Source organism: Lemur catta, chromosome 23, assembly GCF_020740605.2.
Source record: "Lemur catta isolate mLemCat1 chromosome 23, mLemCat1.pri, whole genome shotgun sequence".
Taxonomy (NCBI): Eukaryota; Metazoa; Chordata; class Mammalia; order Primates; family Lemuridae; genus Lemur; species Lemur catta.
This window is the reverse complement of record NC_059150.1, coordinates 19,423,122-19,443,404: the sequence shown is the minus strand read 5'-3', so window position 1 is coordinate 19,443,404 and position 20,283 is coordinate 19,423,122. Positions and strand designations below refer to the sequence as shown.

Sequence of the window (20,283 nt, the reverse complement as noted above, 5' to 3'; positions counted from 1 at the left end):
TTATTGAATGCATGAAAACTTGTGAATAACATGAAATTCAGAATGAGTAAATACCCCGAATGATGGAATCAGAATCTCAAAGGTCTTCACAGAATGGAATGACAGGCCAAATTAAACCCAGGTAACTGGGCACAAAGGGAAAACCTGGCCTTCGGAGTCAGACAGACTCTGGCTTGAAGCTAGAGTCTGCCACTTGGCAAGGACGGGGAGGGTAGTGGTGGGCAGAGAATTGAAGTGAAGCTTCAACAGGGAAAGAAGGTAAGGCCTGCCACGTAAGTCCACAATTGATCAAGCACTTAGTGAGAGAAGACGCGGCTTTTAGCTAGGATGGCATGCAAGTAGGGGAAAAATTAATTCCTACTGCAAAATATAGTTTAGACTAATCAATCTTAGGTTCTATCTGAGCCTTTGAGAGTGAAACAGGGCACTAATAATTATCCCAGGGCAGCAGATGCAAACTGGGGCTTCCCTGGGCAAACTGGGACATACGATGACACTGTTTACACACACACACACACACACACACACACACACACACACCAAAAGCACCTAACATTTGAGCTGATGAAAACCTCAATGGATCAACAATTTGCTGCAATAGCTTAAAAAAAGAGTGAGCTCACTGAGTGCTTCCTATGCACCCTTTTCTAAGTCCTTTACATACATTACCTCATTTAGTGCTCACAAAAATATTATGAAGTATTCCTCATACTCCATAGTATATATAATGTCCAAAAAATGGAATATCATTATATTACTGATGAGGAAATTGAGGCACAGAGAAGCTAAACGACTTACCCAAGGTTACTATTTGGCTTACCCTCAGGTTTACACTAGGTCAACAGACTCCAAAGCCAGTGGCCAATGGTATGTGCAGCCGCTTCAGATTTTACGATAACCTCAGGCTGCACTAAAATGCACTGAAGCGCGTTCTGCTAACCAGCAAGAGGACAGTTCTCTGGCCTCCGTTTCAGTTAGAACATAGCAAGGGATGTTGTTTCCAATGGCAGGTCCCAATTTTCTATATAAGTGAGGTTCACTAAATTGTACTCAGGATGGCAAGGAAACGTGAGGCCACGGTACATATGGATGAGTGGAAGGAAGTGGAAATGTTTAGTTTAGAGAAGAAAAGACTTGGTGGGGCATGAGAATGGCTCAACTAAGTGGGTGGTCACAGGGAAGAAAAGTTACATTTTTTTTCTTTATTCAGTAGCTTTCAAATACTTCTGACCATTAAGGTCTAGTACATATTTATAGTTAATTATATAATTAAATAATTTAACTATACAATCAAGACAAAGGTTTCGTGAAAACTTTACTACTTGTGATATGCGCTGGTATTTTCTATTCTGCTTCTTCATCTCCTTCTTCTCTTTTAATGCTGGTCACATCCAATTAAAAGTTATTGCACAACCCTAGATTTTAGCTTGAAATTTGAAAAATACTCCTCTATATGGTCCCAAAGAAAAAAACAAAAGAGTAGTGGATAAATGAATGTTACAGGAAAGTATATTATAGCTCAACACAAACAGTAGCTAAGAAACAGTCAGAGCTGTTCACAGTTGTAATGGGCCGCTTCAGGACACAGAAGTTTCCCACCACTGTAGGTGATGTATTAATAGGTATCCCACCATGACCGTATCTGGAGTAGAAAGGATTCAAATATTAGTTAAATGGCTGAAATAGAGGAACATTAAGGTTCTTTCCAAACCTTAGGTTTCATTATTTTAAATCTAAAGTCCCCAACCCCCAGGCCACAAACTGGTACCATCTGTGACTTGTTAGGAACCAGGCTGCACAGCAGGAGGTGAGTGGCAGGCAAGTGAGCAAAGCTTCATCTGTATTTACAGTCGCTCCCCCTTGCTCACATCACCGCATAAGCTCCACCTCCTGTCAGATCAGCTGCGGCATTAGATTCTCATAGGAGCAGGAACCCTCCTGTAAACTGCACATGTGAGGGATCCAGGCTGCGGCTTCTTATGAGAATCTAATGCCTGGTGATCTGAGGTGGAGCTGAGGCAGTGACGCTGGCACTGGGGAGTGGCTGCAAATACAGATTATCATGAGCAGAGAGGTTTGACTGCACAGAGACCATAATAAATCAAGTGCTTACAGACTCATATCAAAATCCTATCAGTGAGTGGCAAGTGACAATATAATAATAATAGAAATAAAGTGCACAATAAATGTAATGTGCTCGAAACATCCCGAAACCATCCCCACCCCACCCCCTGGCCCCAGTCCATGGAAAATTGGCTTCCATGAAACCAGCCCGTGGTGCCAAAAGAGTTGGGGACCACTGTTCTAAATCATATTTTTGTAATAGAAATAATACTTTCCCTTCAACAATGTCCATTTTCCAAAAGATTAGGGATGTTCCAAACTACCAAAATAGAAGAAAGAAGGAAGGAAGGAAGGAAGGAAGGAAGGAAGGAAGGAAGGAAGGAAGGAAGGAAGGAAGGAAGGAAGGAAAGAAGGAAGGAAGGAAGGAAAGATAGATTGAGGGGGGGAAGAAAATAAAAGAGAGAAAAAAGAGAGAAAGGAGAAAAAAATCATATAGAATTGAAGTGTCTCCTAAGGAAATTAAAGGAGTTTGCCTTCAAAATAAAGTCTAAAACCCCGTTTTCCCCATCCCAACCAAAATTTAAACTGGGTTCACCCAGAGTGCAAGATTCCTGAGTGCCCACTATGAGTAAAAGAAGAAAAAAAGGCATATGAAAATCACTCTGGACTCTATAATTAGCTCTGATGGTTTCCTTTCAGATCATTCTGGATGATCAGATCATAAAAGAAGAGCTGAGACTGGCTCAGAACTTGATGTGCAAAATAGCTTTGAGCAGGGTTCAGTCAATTCTTTTTGACAGGTATACACATTGCAACAATCTTCAAAGGCAACTTCTGGAAAGCCTCCTAACTCCTTTTAAAGATAATGCCAAGAAAGGAAAGAGAGAAAGTAAGAAGAGAAACCTAAATAAGGACAAAATGATTGAAAGAAGGGCGTTAACACAAACCCCAAAGTATGCAATTGATAGATCAAAGATTAAAAATTCTATCAGACTACTGACCACCAGCAATAATGCAAACCACCATTTCTGTGGGCTTGTTACCAGTACCTAGTGCAGTCTTGCCACCAGGTATCTTGCTTAAATCTCAGAGCCACAATCATGGCTAAACGCTAACACCATTGGCACAAGGCCAGGGGTTGCTGTCTGCAGAAAACTGGTGTTTCAGTAGTGATCTTGGCAGAGCTTCCTAAAAGAGATAGGGAAGTCCAAACTGGGGTAAATGATCTCTCGAGACTGCCAAGAGCTTTCTGGATGTTTTCCACCACACTCAGCTTCCTTACAAGGCCTCGAAGTGAAAGGGTTGCATGGACGAGAACAGCCACAATCCAGCCACAGCTGCTTTTATTTGGTACATATAAATTCATGCCACTCATGAATCAAGCAAGTGAAAAGATCAAAAGGGTATCCTTAACTGTAAACTCCCTCCTTCTGACAAAGTGAGTGATTCAGCATTTATCCTCAATTAATATGCTCGGTATAAATGTTATTGACACGGAATAGAAAGTCTTTGAGATTTACATGCTCAATAAGTTAAGTTGCTTTTTTAATGAAGTAGAAAGGTAGAAACTTTTCGCTAAAACCATCTGGGCATCTTGGAAATGTGAGTCCTGAGTTGGACCCATTCCCACATTGCTATAAACTGTGCTACAAACTCTCAGATCGCGGATAGAGAGTCCTCTGTGGAAAGACGAGTCCAAGAAATAAACTGAAACCAGACTTGGGTTTGGCAAGTCAGTGAAGACAAAGACTTGGAAACAGAAGAAAAAGAACAGAGGTTGACATAATTCAGGTAGACTGGAATCCAAAACATGCCGGGAGCCTGGCAACACAGATCAGCTGAAGTGCAATGAAGCTGAGACCAGGCCAAGCACAGTCTAGGAACACATACGAGCTCCAGGAGCCTGTCTGCCAGGTGGACACTTGCAAACCCAAAGCACCACAGAGACGCAGCCGGTTCACACTGGGCTCAGGCATCAGGAAAGGGGAGGATCCCAGAGGGCAGGGCACGACCACAAAGGTACAGACGACCATCGTAGTAAGACTTCTATTTCCAGAAACATTGTGATCTAAGTACATAGAAAAACCTCGAATTGATAAAATATAGCAAAGATTCCAAATGCAGAGCTGAGCTCACAGGGAAGAAAGGGGAATTCTAGAACCAAAACCGGGGAAAACCATAAACATAGAAGTATTGCACTGGCATTGACATTTAGGCTGCCTGGAGGGTATTTGTTGAAACTGGTAACCCAGAATCTTAGGTTTTCACAGGCATATGGAAACAGACAATGAAGCCCTGGGTTTGATCGATGTGAGGAAGTGGACCAGAGCTCCTCCTTGCCCCCAAAACCCTAAAGGGCTACTCTCTCAGTGAAAAGAGATGACAAGGAACCTATCCCAGCCCAGATGTTTGGGGGGGGGGGAAGCCTCCCCAAACATGAGGTTCAAATTTATACTATCTATGTAGTTCAGGAACCCAAAGCTGAGAAATTGATATTGAAGTGGTCCAAGTTTGAAAACACAGTCCCAGTACCTGTAAAATTCAAAGGCAAATTTTCTCTAGGGCAGTGGTTTTCAGTCTTGACTGTGGGGTTTTAAAAACACTGATGCCTTGGTCTCATACTCAGAGCATCTGAGTTATCTGCTCTAGGGTTCAACCTGCCGTCCTGATACTTAAAGGCTCAACAGGTGAGTCTCATGTACAGCATCTACTGAGAAACATTGCTCTGAAAGACATACCCTCAGTGCGGGCCACACAGGATCCCCACCAAGTGTGACTTACTAAACACAGTTGTACAACACCCAAAGAAACAATCTCTCTAAGCAAGAGTGGGGAGAACTAATAAAAAGCAGGTTAGACTTCCCAAAACTTTAGATAACAGAACTATTTGTTACAGATTATATAAGAACATTTAAATTCATTAAGGGCAAAAAAAAAAAAAAAATCCCCCAAACATGAAAATATAGACAACAAAATAAAACTTTTAGAAATGATAATCATTGAATTTAGAAACACAATAAGTGGTTTAAACAGCAGATTGACACACCTCTAGAGCAAAGTGGAGAACTGGATGATTGATCTGGAGAAGTTGTCCAGACTGCAGCAATGAGAGATGAATGATGATTTTTTATAGGCAATACAACAGAGCAATTGAAGAGTCATGTAGGATAAATGAGAATGTTCAACATAGCTCTAATCAATGTTCCAAAAGAAGAGAAAAGAGAGACTGGAGGAGAGGAATGTTTCAAGAGATAACGATTATTATAATGATTATTTTCTTGAATTAATGAAAAATAAGAATCATGAAATTTGGGTTTAAGCAGGGTAAATAAAACTAAATCCACACCTAAACACATAATAAGGAAACTAAAACATCAACACAAGGAAAGTTTCTTAAAAGTCACAAAGAAGAGATAAATTATCTATAAAGAAATTTAGACAATTAGACTGACAACAGATTTCTCAACAGCAATCACATGGAGGATTTTCAGGGATCACCATTTCCCCTACAGCCAAAACAAAAAAACGCCTGGAGCCATAGGAAGTGATTAAAGCAAGGTTACAGGATACAAAGTTAATATACAATTGTATATAAGTCAATCACTCTCCTATATACCAGCAATGAACAAGAGAAATTTGAAATTAACAACATGTTACCATTACATTAGCATCCAAAACAATAAAATAGCTAGGTATAAATCTGACAAAGTATATATAGGATCTTTCTCAGGATACTGGCCGGGCACAGTGGCTCACACCTGTAACCCTAGCACTTTGGGAGGCCAAGGCAGGAGGATCACTTGAGGCCAGAAGTTGGAGACCAGCCTGAGCAACAAAGCAAGATCTTGTCTCTTTTTCCTCGTTTCCAGAAACATTTTCAGGTGTTTTCCCATATATACTTATCTTATCATGACACACTTTCCCTACATTTTCTTCCCTTTCTTAACTTTATTATTGTCTTACTTTTGAAATATGGTTTTTCCCATTTACCTTAAGACTAGGCCATACATTTGAAATACTTTTCTTTTGCTGAAAAAGTAGGATGTGTTGGAGGGATTATGGTATAAAAGAAAGAGTATCCTCTCCACAGTTGGAGTGCTCTGAGCTCCAACCCCAGCTCCGCCAATTACCAGCTATATCTAATATAATCTTGAGCAACCAACTCCGAGCCCAAGTTTCCTTATCTGTAAAATGGAAATTATAATAATACCCACCTTTTAGGGATATAAGGCATGTAAAATTTTTGCCACAAAGTAGACATCCAATAAATGTTAATCTCTGTTTAACAAATTATATTTTCATTCAAATTCTTCATCATCATCATCATCTCCCAGCATCACCCTGATAACAAAGCCAGAAAAAAACACCAAGGAAAAGAAAACTACAGGCCAAAATCTCTGATAAGCAAAGATGCAAAAATTCTCAATAAAATACTAGCAAACTGAATTCAACGACACATCAATAAAATTATACAACATGACCAAGTGGGATTTATGCCTGGGATACAAGGTTAATTTAACAGATGCAAATCAAACAAGGTGATACACCACATTAACAGAATGAAAGATAAAAACCACATGATCACCCCAATATATGCAGAAAAAGTATGACTACTTTCAACATCCTTTCATGATCCAACAAAACAGATATAGAAGCAAATTTCCTCAACACAATAAAGGCCATTTATGAAAATCCTATGACTAATATAATAATCAATAGCGAAAAACTGAAAAGTTTTTCTCCTAAGATCCAGTACAAGACAAGGATGCCTACTCCTATTCAACATAGTACTGGAAGTACTAGCTGGAGCAATCAGACAGAAAAAGAAATAAAAGCATCCAAATTGCAAAGGAAGAAGTTAAATTATCCCTGTTTGTAGATGACATGATCCTATATGAAGAAAACCCTAAAGATGCCACAAAACAAATTCAGTAAAGTTACAGGATACAAAATCAACACACAAAAATCAGTTGCATCTCTTTATACCAATAACAATCTATACAAAAAGGAAATCAAGAAAACATTCCCATTTATCAAAAAGAATAAAATACCTAGGAATAAATTTAACCAATAAGGTGAAAGAGCTGTACACTAAAAACTATAAAACATTGATGAAAGAAATTGAATTGAATAAGACACAAATTAATATAAAGATGTCTTATATTCATGGATTGGAAGAATTAATATTGTTAAAATGTCCATATAACCTAAAGTGATATACAGATTTAACACAATCTCCTCTTAAAATTCCAAGGGCAGTTTATGCATAAATAGAAAAAAAATTCTAAAATTCATATGGAACCACAAAAGACCCCAAATAGCCAATCTTGAAAAAGAACAACAAAGTTGGAGGTATCACACTTTCTGATTACAAATTACAAAGCTATTGTAATTAAAACAGTATGGTACAGTATATTATAAAGCTATAGTAATTATATGCTATGGTACAATTTATGATCTGACATAAAAACAGACACTCAGATCAATGGAACAGAATAGAGAACCCCAAAATAAATCCAAGTATAACAAGAATACGCAATACGGAAAGGATAGTCTCTTCAACTGATATTGAGAAAACTGGATATCCACATGCAAAAGAATGACATGGAACCCTTATCTTACACCATACACAAAAATCGACTCAAATTGGATTAAAGACCTAAACATAAGACCTGAAACCATAAAACTTCTACAAGAAAACACAGGGGGGAAAGCTCCTTGACATTAGCCTTGGCAATGATATTTTAGATATCACACCAAAAGCTCAGGCAACAAAAGCAAAAATAAATGAGCAAAAGTACATCAAACTAAAATGCTTCTGCACAGCAAAGCAATCAATCAACAAAATGAAAAGGCAGCCTCCAGACTGATAAAAAATATTTTCAAACATATATGTGAAAAAGGGTTAATATCCAAAATACCTAAGGAACTCACACAACACAATAGCAAAAACATAAATAACCTGATTTTAAAATGGGCAAAGGACCCGAACAGGCATTTTTCCAAGGAAAACATCCAAGTGGCCAACAGGTATATGAAAAGGCACACAACATCACTAATATCAGGAAAACGCAAATCAAAACCATAATGAGAGCTGGGCATGGTGGTGTGTGCCTATAGTCCTAGCTACTCAGGAGGTGAAGGCAGAAGGATCACTTGAGCCTACAAGTTCAAGACCAGCCTGGGCAACATAGTGAGACCTCATCTCTAAAAAAACAAACAAACAAAAACCCTACAATAAGGCATCACCTAATATCTGTGAGGATAGCTATTAACAAAAAGACAAGAGACAAGTTTTGGCAGGGGTGTGAAGAAAAGGGAACCCCTTGTGCACTGCTGGCAAGGATGTAAATTGGTACATCCGTTATGGAAAACAGTGTGGAGAGTCCTCAAAAAAATCAAAAATACAAATACCATATGATTCAGCAATCTCCCTGCTGGACATACACCCAAAGGAACTGAGATCAGTATGTGAAAGGGATGCCTGCACCCCATGTTCATTACAGCATTATTCACAATAGGCAAGATATGGAAATACCCTAAGTGTCCACTGAAGGGGGAATGGATAAACAACTGTGATGGGTATATGCAGTGGAATATTATTCAGCCTTAATAAAGGAGATCTTGCCACTTGTGAAAATATAGGTCAATCTGAAGGACATTATGCTAAGTAAAATAAGCCAGGCACAGAAAGAAAAATACTATATGATCTCACTTATATGTGGAATCTTTAAAGAAGTCAAATACATAGAAACAGAGAGTAGAACAGTGGTTATTAAGGTCAATGATGGGAGGATGGGGAGACGTAGGCCAAAGGGTACAAAGTTGCAGTTATGTAGGATGAATGAGTTAATAATATTGCATTGCACACTGGAAATTTTGTAAGAGAGATTTCAGATGCTTTTACCACAAACATCCCCAAAACAGATAACTATGCAAGGAGATGGATATATGGATTTGCTTGGCTGCAGTAATCATTTCACTGTGTATACATCTATCAAAACATCATGTTGTATACCTTGAATATATATAATAAAAAATTTAAATTAAATTTTAAAAATTCTTTATCATTTTCATTATAAACTAGACAGAGTAATAAGCCTAAATAAAATTTAATGAACTTAGTTAAGAGTCTGCCTAGAAACGTCACTTGTTAGAAGAATGACTAGCTCGCAGTGACTTAGTAGGATGGAAAAAGTACACTAAAGCAACATCACTCAAAGCTGGGCTGCAAGTCAGTGCCAGTCCATAAACTGTTACCAATAAAGGTTAATGCATTACATTTGAGATTTTTCTTCTGTGTGATAATATGGAAGCTGATCGTAAACAACTGTTTCTGCATGTGGAGGTATAATAGTTATCTAGAGGAAAAGTTCTGTAGAGAATGTTTGAACTGTTGAATAAACTGTTAATCAACAGTTATTCTACCGAATAAGAAACCAGTATGGGCCCAACTTTTTAAAGATATGTATTGGACAGCCAGACTTCCTTACTTGTCTAAAATTGGCAATATGTTAATAATCTTAATATTTCCAAGCAAGGAAGAAATGCAACCTGTTTCTCAGTAACAGATGACTGAAAGAACAAAACAAATATTAGAAGCTTGAAAGAACAGAGTTTCTGCAGATTGTTATATCATGTTTTAAAATTTAACAACTATTACAATGAAGCAGGTAACAATTTTGATGCTATATAGCTGCAAAAGTTATCATCAAACGTACAAAGAAATTGATAGAATGTTTAAAGTTTTTATTCTCTATCAAAAGAAGATCCATACATATGAAATTCATGGAACTAAGTCCATTTTTTTCATTGAAAGATAATTTAAATTTAATATAACTTCATAGGATAAATTGTTGGAACTGGCCACTGATAAAGGATGGATAATGAATTTTGAAAATGCAATATCACTTACTTCATTTTAAACAAACAATAGTTAGTGTGATGCCTTCCTTAGAGCGCGGTCCCCAGTCCCCAGGGGCAGACCCGCACGGGTCCAGGGCACGGCAGGAACCAGGCGCACAGCAGCAGGTGAGCTGCAGGGCGGGCAAGCGAAGCGTCATCCGCATTTGCAGCCGCTCCCCATCACTGGCATCATCGCACAAGCTCCGCCTCCTGTCAGATCGGTGGCGACATTAGAGTCTCGTAGGAACTTGAACCCTACTGTAAACTGCGCATGGAGGGATCTAGGCTGCACGCTCCCTATGAGAGCTAATGCTTGGTGATCTGAGGTGGCGCCGAGGTGGTGACGCTAGTGCTGGGGAGCGGCTGCAAATACAGATTATTGTCAGCAGAGAGGTTGACTGCACAATAAATGCAACGCGCTTGAATCATTCCGAAACCAACCCCCTGCCTCCCCCATCCGTGGAAAACTTGTCCACGAAACCTGTCCCTAGTTGCAAAAAGGTTGGGGACCGCTGCTTTAGAGCATTTATATAGACCCTGGAAGTAAAGATGGTGCCTTCACCCCACACTTTTCCTCACCTTAAGTTTTAGGAGTCACCTTTAATGCTAAACATTTGCTGCTCTTTCCCCAGGATAATTTGGAAAATCAGCATGGAGTAATTCTGAAAGTCTGTGGTGGTAGCAAACCAAGGGTGAGCGAACAGAACAGTCCTTGCAGTTAAGGCTGTGCTGCCACCGTGTGGCCATTCTGTTTATGACCTCAAGCTACAAGATCCGTCCTCTGCTTTTTTGTCTCCCTTTCCTCCCACCTCCAATACTTTTCCTATCCCATCTTTCCCATCTAATTCCTTAGTGAGCCCTATAAAATCTATTGAATCCTCTGCTCTTCTTCATTTCATGTTTACTTTTTAAATTCAGTTCCTTTTTTTCAGGTAGTTGTTACTGCTACATGAATTTGGGCATTATTCAGAGTGTCGACCAAACTGCTACAAAAGTGCTGAAATATGGGCTGGGCAGGGTGGCTCACGCCTGTAACCCTAGCACTCTGGGAGGCTGAGGTGGGCAGATTGTTTAAGCTCAGGAGTTTGAGACCAGCCTGAGCAAGAGCGAGACCCCAATCTCTACTAAAAAAATAGAAAGAAATTAGCTGGACAACTAAAAATATATAGGAAAAATTAGCCGGGCATGGTGGTGCATGCCTGTAGTCCCAGTTACTTGGGAGGGTGAGGCAGGAGGATCACTTGAGCCCAGGAGTTTGAGGTTGCTGTGAGCTAGGCTGACGCCACGGCACTCTAGCCCAGGAAACAGAGTGAGACTCTGTCTCAAAAAATAAAAAAAAAAGTGCTGAATTATGTATTTTATTGGGCACAGTATGTTGAAATAAAAGTCTATCATTTTAGCAATACCTTATAAGTTTTTTACTTCCTGCCACACAAAGAGAAGTTTGCCTTCTATGTAGCAACTGGCAACAAACAAGCCATCTTGGATATATCCCAAATTGGGTTGCCAGAACATAGATTAATAACAATTTTTGGAGTGTAAAATTGAGTAAAGATCTTTAAAAATACATATCATTGTAGGAGAGTTTGGCCTTTATAAATCTTCCTCATTATTATCTCATAATGCTTTTATACAGGTAATATATATCATAACTCATCTGAACAAAGATGAAACATGGCAGATTAACAAAAGAAGACAGAAAAAAAGAGTCTGTTTGGGAAGCTAGATGTTTCTTCCAAACATCTCCCTTCCTGTACATGTCAGCCTAGCAATAAGAACTGTGAACAGGAACCATGGTCAAGGCCCTTTGTTTCCTTGTGATGAAATTCAGCCTTAAAAGTCATTCTGTGCAACCTAAATGGAACTTTGCACAGTTGACCTTCCTTGGAGTCTTCCTACAGCTAACAGACACCAACCCTTAAAAAATGGTGGCTACTTGGAGTTACCTATCCCTAAAATCACCCTAAAATGCAATCGATAAATATACTAGTGGATAGAGGCTCATTTTTCCTGTCTCTTTAGGTTTAACCTTCCTTAGTGTATCATTTACTGAGCACCTAACCTACCACTGAGGGTGCACCATGTACATGAGATGATGGTGCAGAAGATTGTGGGACTATTTTTCATCTTTTCCTCTCCTCGCTGGAACCTGTCAGACAGCTAATATTTTCTTACAGAGCTATCAGCTTTTTATAAGTATTTAAAGGTAATATTTTTCATGTATCATTTACTAGGGGTAAATAAAAGATGAGCTATGAGGACTAACTCTCGGTTTTAGATGTACAAGCGCATTCCATTAGGAAATGCTAGGAGCGTGGAGGCAAGAAGTGGGCACAAGAAGAGCACGATCCCCAACAAACGGTGGGGAAGGAACGGGTTGCGACAGAGGGACTCCATGCCAGAGAAGGCATAAAGGAAGATATAACTGAAAAATAATTAGCTGAGGACTTAGTGAATGCACTAGAGACCCTTAGAAGCACGGAGATCAAGATAAAATATCAATCTAGCAGGAGCCCCCTAGATGAGAAAGGACCGCTGCTGTTGTGGAGCCTGGAAGTTTGACGATGGAGAGAGGAGGGTGGCGAAGCTGCGAGAAGGCAGAAGGTGCCCTCTGGGTGCTTGTTATCCCTGGCAAGTCACTTTGACAGTGTACATGCTTAGGAACTTGTGGTAGTAACTCCTGGAAAATGCACAATAGCGATCACCACTCCCTCCCTCCAGTGGCCTGAGGAGGAGGAACAAGGGGATGATGGAGGGTGAGCACAGACGCATCATCACTACCAATGTGCCTGGTGTCGAGGGGACGGTGTGGGGATGAAGGGGGACAGGGAAAGAATGGAGGACAAGTGGCTCTTCCATCAGCCACAGAGGAAGGGCCACAACTGATCCAGGAACACAGCCTGTCTTAAACTGGAGGGAACCATATGTATACCAATAGCGAGAGTCTCCCAGGGAATTTCTAAGAGGAGGGAAACTACTAACACATGGGTGTATTAGTACAAAGTGTCTCCCCCTGGGGAAGTCAAATCTCTGCTCCCTCTCCCAGAAGGGCGGCCTCCCAAGGACAGGCCCTGCCACCCGCACAGGCAACAGAACCAGCAAGCGGGCACCTATCCCAGACCAGGAGGAAGGTGCTGAGGAGCTGTGCCTTAGAACCTGGTTCTTCCAGCGAGAGGGAGAAAAACCCCAACGTGTTCACTCAAACAGTTAGCTATCACCTTTCTACCCAGACTGGAACATGCAGTCGTGTATATTTTCATCTTTGGAACAGGTGGTTTGATATGCAAATAAAGTAATAAGTGTCAGAGCTGTATCCTAGCAGTAGCTACTTTGCAAACGTTACCATGGCACCGATTCAACAGTGTTCTAAGAGGCAGCCACACCTCAGCGAGGTCTTTCTAACTTGGAACAGCGAAGTTCAAGTGAACTTATAGACACAAACTGTGAAAGAGTCCTGGACTCATATACGTAAGGTGACTCTTTATAGCACAATTGCCCTCTTGAAGGTACTTGAAACAGGGCATGGGACTTAAAGGAGAAAAAGAAGGAAACGGACCATCTCTCCTAACACCTGGAATGTGATCCAAGTCTGGAGACAAAATGATGGTAATTATAACTGCTAACATTTGTTTTTAGCTGCTGACAGATTGTGCGCAGATTGTGAAGGGCAAACTCCATTCTCCAATTACTCCAGTGCAAACTGTGCTTTAACGGCACTCACTAAAGCCTAGTTGAGTGAAATGGGAACAGATTGGCCTTATGGTGTGGCTCATTTATGTTAAAGCAGGAAAGCTGTCCTCCCACGGCCCTGGTCCAAGGGCCACTCACAGCCGGATGCAGAGAGGCCTCCAGCAGGCTGGGTTCTACACATCTCTAGTTCTCACTGCCAGCCGGGCTGCTCTGTACGATGCAGAGTCTATTTCCCCAGCACAGACAAAACAGGAGAAAAAGGACAGGTGGTAGGGATGCAGCCTGCTGGGGGCGGGGGCTGGGGGGGAGTTTCAACCAACCTGGTTTGTGAACCACCTGCCGAGGTAGGGAGGCCCTGGGCTAAACAGGGTCCATCTCCACCTGGTTAGGAGAGAATGAAAGGACAGATGCCAGCAAGATAGTCTGTGACCAATAACAAATTGTTACAATAAATCATGGATTCTGTAAGAGTTCAAAGGGGGCAAGAGGGGCAAGAGTTCCTTCCTGCTCCCTCTTCAGATGAGGATGATCAAAGTACAAGCCCAGAGAGACCCTCTGACAAAGTGAAGACTTCCTCCATGAATAGGGAGCCACAGCTGGTTGACACTATGGAAGCCATCAGCAAGAAGGGGACTATGGACCTCCCTCCAACGTGTGTCCAGGACACTGGTGTCCAAGATCTCCTTAAAGACAGCAATGATGTATCCTTTCTGGCTAAAATAGCCAGAGGAGAGAGGGGTGCAAAGGAAGGAGTGCTTAGAAACACAATCGAAGTTTCCATTTTGCTGTCTTTATCTTAAAAGACACAAAGAACTTTGCTTCCCCAAAGGGTGATCATGGGACAATTATTTTTGGTTAATTCTACACACACACCCCACCTTAAAAAAATAATAAAGGCAGAAAAATGCCTCTTGGTTCTATTTCCATAATATTTTAGCCAAGTTGATCTGTAAATTTTCCGTAGGTGGGTAGAAATTGTAATTTGAGCAGCACCCTGGAAGTCAGGTGTGCCACCCAGCAGTCGACCGCAACAAGGGCGCAATATTCAAAGAGTGAGAATTTGGGCTTGGGTTCAGCAAGTTTGATAGTCAGACAGATCCAGTCTGACAAGGCTAAGAGAGGAGAAGAGACAGGGAGAAGATAGTGGTCAGGATCAAGCAGGAAATGGTGTCCGGTTTCTAGAGAGCTGTCCATTGCCAGGGGTTAAATCCAGCTCCCCGGAGGAGAAGCTACTATCAAAACTAGGAAGCCTCAGGGCAGGAATTCAGTTGCATCAGGAAAATATAGTAGCAAGAAGGAAACTGAAGCTAACCTCCAAGCCCATGGATTAAGCTGACATGGCAGGGGTCAGGAGAAATCTAGATCTGGTGTGTATGTGGTGCCAGGGCTCCTGCAGGGACATTAGCCATCAAGATAATGAGGACGAGTAAAGCTACATTCCACCTGCAGCTGGATTAAGGCTATTAAAATATTTTCTGCCCAGGGCAGGATTAGCATAGGAATCCTGCAGGTTGTAGCCTGGAGATCAAGCCGTATCCAATAACAGCAATGACTTGAGCTCATCTGGGTTGAAGAAGACAGAAGTTGACCGAAGTGTTTCCATATGTGGAGGCCATAATAAATACTTGTGATAGGATAAATTAGATTTTGAAAAGTAAAAAAATATATTCTGTTGCAGTGGTCAGTTTACCTCATTTAAATGATCTGTTTTGTTGTCTGGACAAAGTCAAAAGTAAAAAATGAAACCATAAATACATGAAAGAAGATATGGGGGATACTTAATTGTGCTTTGATGGGGAAGGCTTTTCTAAATACAACAGGAAAAAAATAAATTGTAAGAGTAAAGACTGGCCCACATAAAAATATAAAATTTTGTGTGATTAAAATATTAGCATAATTAAAAGGCTCTATAGACCAGGTAAAATATTTGCAACCAATATGACAGAGTTAATATTCTTGATACATCAAAAGGTCTTGCAAATCAATAAGGAAAACCTCAAACAAAAAATAGGTGAAGGATCAAATATATTTCACAGAAGAGTAAGTACTATTGACCAATAAGCACCTCGGTAGAAGTAGAAAAGGCACACATTACAGCAACAAACAGATACCAATGATCACTTCTCAAATCGGGACAGACAACACTGGGAGAGAATGTAATGAAATTGGTACACCTTCCCAGGAAGCAATCTGACAAAATTTGACCTAATACTATGACTTCTAGTAATCCATACTAAAGAAAAGAATCCTATGTAGTCCCAGCTACTCAGGAGGCTGAGGCAGGAGGATCATTTGAGCCCAGGAGTTTGAGGTTGCAATGAGCTATGATGACAGAGCGAGACCCTGTCTCAAAAAAAAAGAAAAAACAAAAAAGCAGAGACATAAGTGATTTATTTACAGAAATATGAATAAAAGTGTTATTTATAATAGTTAAAAGAGGCAAGAACATGAATGTTACAGTTATATAATAAAATACTAATCAGCCATGAATGTTGTCTTTTTTGAAGAATTTTTAATAACATGGGAAAATGTTCATGACATGATACTAAGTGAAAAAGCAGGGTATAAAACATGATTTTAGTTATATTGTGCATAATACACATACATAGCAAAAAGACTAGAGGGAATAGACCTATTAACAGTGATAGGACTATGAAATGATACAAACTAATGAGTTTTTATTTTCTCCTTATGTATCAGTATTTTTAAAAATATTCTATAAGAAACATATAATACTTGTATAATAATAAATTTTTTTAAAATGTCTAAAAAACTATATTATAACGACCTAGGTAGCTGCTTGGCAATAATGATAATTGAAGGAATATTTTTTAAAGGAAAAATCATTACTTGAGATCTTAACTTTTGGAGTTTAACATCCCAGAGACTGTTGATTTGAAATATTCTAAAGAACAATGGTTGCCTTCTATAATTGTAATTTTTCAAAAATCTTCTAATAAGACCTACTCACTGGAAATAAAACTCTCAAATATCAAAGAGTGTCCACGACCCAAAGAATACTCAAGGGCACTTCTACAAGACGTCTCTACCATTAAGCAGAATAGACCCCGTGATTCTATTTTCAGAAGGATAACATCCCCAAGTTACTGCCAATGATTTTAAGAAATAGCTGATTTTAAATGCATGCACACTCAAAACCTCTGCATTATATATTAGACATTATCATATTCCGATAAAAGAAAGATATGAGCAAAATGCAAAACCCTTCACTTATTTTTTGAACTTTCATAAACAGGAATCATCTAGATAACCCTTTTGTATTATTCCTATTATACTAAGAGCTAATATTTATTGAGTCCTTACTGTGTGACAGGCACATAGTAAAGCATTTTATATTTATTCTGCCATTCAAACTCCAAGACAGTCTTCCAGGTAAGTACTAATATTGTTATTTTACAGACATGGAAGTCGTGGCTACCAGATATTAAATAACTTGCCAAAGGCCACTAAGCTGGTAATTGGCAGAGTCCAAATTTGAAACAAGGCAGTCTGTTTCTAGAACTTGCGTTGTTAACCCATTTGCTCTGCTGACTCAGAATCTGTGAAATAGTTAAAGTTGTATCATGACTTTCTCTTTTGTCTCTTCCCCATGCTCCAGGGTCTCAGTAAAGACAAATGAATCTGGAACTGTCTGATCTATGCATATATATCACCATCTTTATTATGCTACCTCCTTTAAAGAAAAGTATGGCTTAATAAATCACTGCATTGTCTTCAATTTTTCCTGTACTTGTTTTATACATAATTTCTCTTCCTTGTTTAGGTTTGCAGCTAGAAGACAGTAAAACAAGCAATGGAGCCCTTATATGAAGAATACCTAGCAAATCATGGAACAATCATAAAACCTTATTACTGGCTAAGCTTCTCTCTAGATTGCACTAATTGTCCATACCATATTCGAACAGGTGAAGAAGCAAGAGTTCCCTACACAGAATTTTTTCAGATTTTTGGATTCCCTTATGGGCCGACATATCCTCAAACAAAACACCTCACATTTTATGAACTAAAAACTTCTTCTGGCAGCCTGGTTCAGAAGGGCCATGCCAGCAGTTGCACAGGGATTGATACCCACCCAGAATCGATGCTATTTGAGAGGAATGGCTATCTTGACTCGGCCATATACAATAACGACAGCATCAGGCACATCATCCTGTATTCCAACAACTCCCCTTGTAATGAAGCGAACCACTGCTGCATCAGCAAAATGTACAATTTCCTGAGACTGTATCCAGACGTCACTCTTAGTATTTACTTTTCTCAGCTCTATCATACCGAGACTGAATGTCCTGCCTCTGCATGGAACCGCGAAGCTCTCCGGAGCCTGGCTGGCTTATGGCCTCAGGTCACTCTGAGTCCAATAAGTGGTGGGATTTGGCATTCTCTCCTCAACAACTTTGTTATCGGTGTCTCGGGATCCACAGTTTTCCATCCCATTTTAACTGGGAGGGCACTGACTGACAGGCAAAATGCATACAAGATCAATGCCATAACAGGAGTGAAGCCTTACTTCACTGATGTTCTTCCCCAGACAAAAGAGAATCAGGCAGCTTTAGAGAGCTACCCCTCAAACAATGTCTTTCCTGCATGGCCTTTCCAAGTGACCAGCGGACAAGTGCAACCCAACCTAACTCCAGACCTCAGGGTTCCTATTGTTTTTGTGCTGGTGCCTTTCAGAGACCTACCACCAATCCAAGGGGGTCAAAACCCAAATAAACCCAGGAATGTCGTAAGGCACTTAAATGTGCCTCAGATGTCACTCCAGGAAACCAAGGACCTAGGAAGACCTTCCACTGGAAGGCTAGTAGAAATAGCGGAAATCACAGAACAGTATGCAAGTAGAAAGGAGGCAGATGGAAATAAGAAGAACAAGAGGAAAGGGAAAAAATAAAGTCTACATTTCTACAGCATAAAACCAAACAATTATTAAAACAAGAGTACTTATTTGATAAGTCCAACAAAAATCTGGAAACTTTCTCTTAGGTCTGATCCAAGATGGAGATAAACTGGTGCACTAAAAGCAATACCTGAATTATTTACTATATCAACTATTATAAAGCTGTGCTATTTTTAACATAATCCAAAATGTTTCCTTAAGCAACTTGATCCCTCTCCTTTATTTTGAAAGTGACCACAGTATCAAACTGGAGCTATTAGTACCTTGCTAATCCTTTGGTGCAGGAAAGGAATGTCATTATTCTAGCCTACCCACATCATCTCTTCACTATAAAAGCCCATGGACTAAACAGCTTCTTAAATTAGTTTCAGTAAAAAAAATTACTGTAAAATTGGAAAACAGCCTGAAGTTACTGACATTAAGTGCTGTTTGCAGAAGCAAACCAGTGATTTTCCATTAATTGTTAATTGTGGACAGAAGATTTTAGGCAGCTCATTTTTTTCTAAAGTGATTTAAAATAGTTTTGTGTGGGAAAAAGCTCTTCTGCTGATTGCATATATCTACAAAATTGACTTTTGAAACCTAGCCACCTGCTCCATTTGATCTTTCCCAGCTCAGACCTCTCCCTCCTGAGCAGATGATACAGGCAAGACTATACATGAGAATCTCCAAAGACTCCATCACATACCATACAAAATCCAGTCACTTGCTTTTCAAGTCTCCTCCTTTCCTTTCCTGTTGTCTTTTCCCATCAGAAAGAGTGTAAATTTTTATAGGCCAAGCACCGTCTCTCTCCCCTCTTTAGCTTTTCCCTTAGGATCTACCACAGTATCCAGGCAAAACATGGGTAGCAAGGCTGAATCTACATCTCAATAACTTCACCAGTCACTACTCCCCAACATCCGTTCTCCACTCAAGCCAACTGCCTGCTTAACCATCCTGCAATGGACATCTTCCTTTTTGTTAGCATCCCTTCCCTCTTCTTCTAACACAGCTCCCTGGTGCATAATTTGTATGTTTATCTTCCCTTTTTTTCTGACCCCTTCCTCTTCACCAATGCATATTTGTACCTTCTCTTAAAATATTCTTCCAAACACAATTCTTCTAGGAAGTACTCCCCTTGACTAACGCTCTGAGCACTTAAATGAAAACACTTTGCTTTTGCTTAATGAATTCACATTTGCTGCTTCACTTCCCTCTTGGAAATATGTAAAGATACATTAGAAGAAAAATGTACGTGCATTTGTAACTTCCTATTAAATTTTTTCTGAATATATATAAGAAGTAGTCCTAAGGTAATACAAGAGTTACATTAAAACACATACTACTCCAAGAAAAGGAAGAAGAGGAGGAGGAGGAAGAGAAAGAAAAGAAAAGAAATGTTTTAGGAATAGAAATTAGTATTGTGATTAAAATAAATATGAATAAAATATTTTAAAGAAAGTTTTATTGTTAGCCTGAAAATTTTAATAGAATTATTGAAATACAATTTTAGCATGGGTATATAGTGATTATTATTTAAAGAGGTACTATTGAAATTTATTATTAGATCATGAAATCATATGTCCACAATTTGGAATATTGAGTTAAAAAGACCCCAACATGACAAATTCAGCATCTCTGATGATTATTAAAATAAATTCAATTTGTTGCCATGAAATCTATCTTCAGAATGGTCAAAGATACCACAACATGAATCAGACTGCAAA

At 39.6% G+C, this 20,283-nt stretch overlaps 1 protein-coding gene across 2 annotated transcripts in view; it reads left to right on the top strand.

The window, feature by feature from the left end:
• Positions 1–19,808, top strand: part of APOBEC4 (apolipoprotein B mRNA editing enzyme catalytic polypeptide like 4) — a 35,786-nt gene extending 15,978 nt beyond the window's left edge. The window contains exons 1-2 of one of the 2 annotated variants that reach the window (XM_045536383.1): positions 13,327–13,575; positions 17,444–19,808. In XM_045536383.1, the coding sequence (XP_045392339.1) occupies positions 17,474–18,568 (1,095 nt within the window). In that variant the 5' untranslated portion in view covers positions 13,327–13,575; positions 17,444–17,473 and the 3' untranslated portion in view covers positions 18,569–19,808. Of the gene's footprint in view, positions 1–13,326; positions 13,576–17,443 lie in introns of those variants that run through there. The other variant, XM_045536384.1, reaches the window with a different exon arrangement.
• The last annotated feature ends 475 nt before the right edge of the window (positions 19,809–20,283 follow it).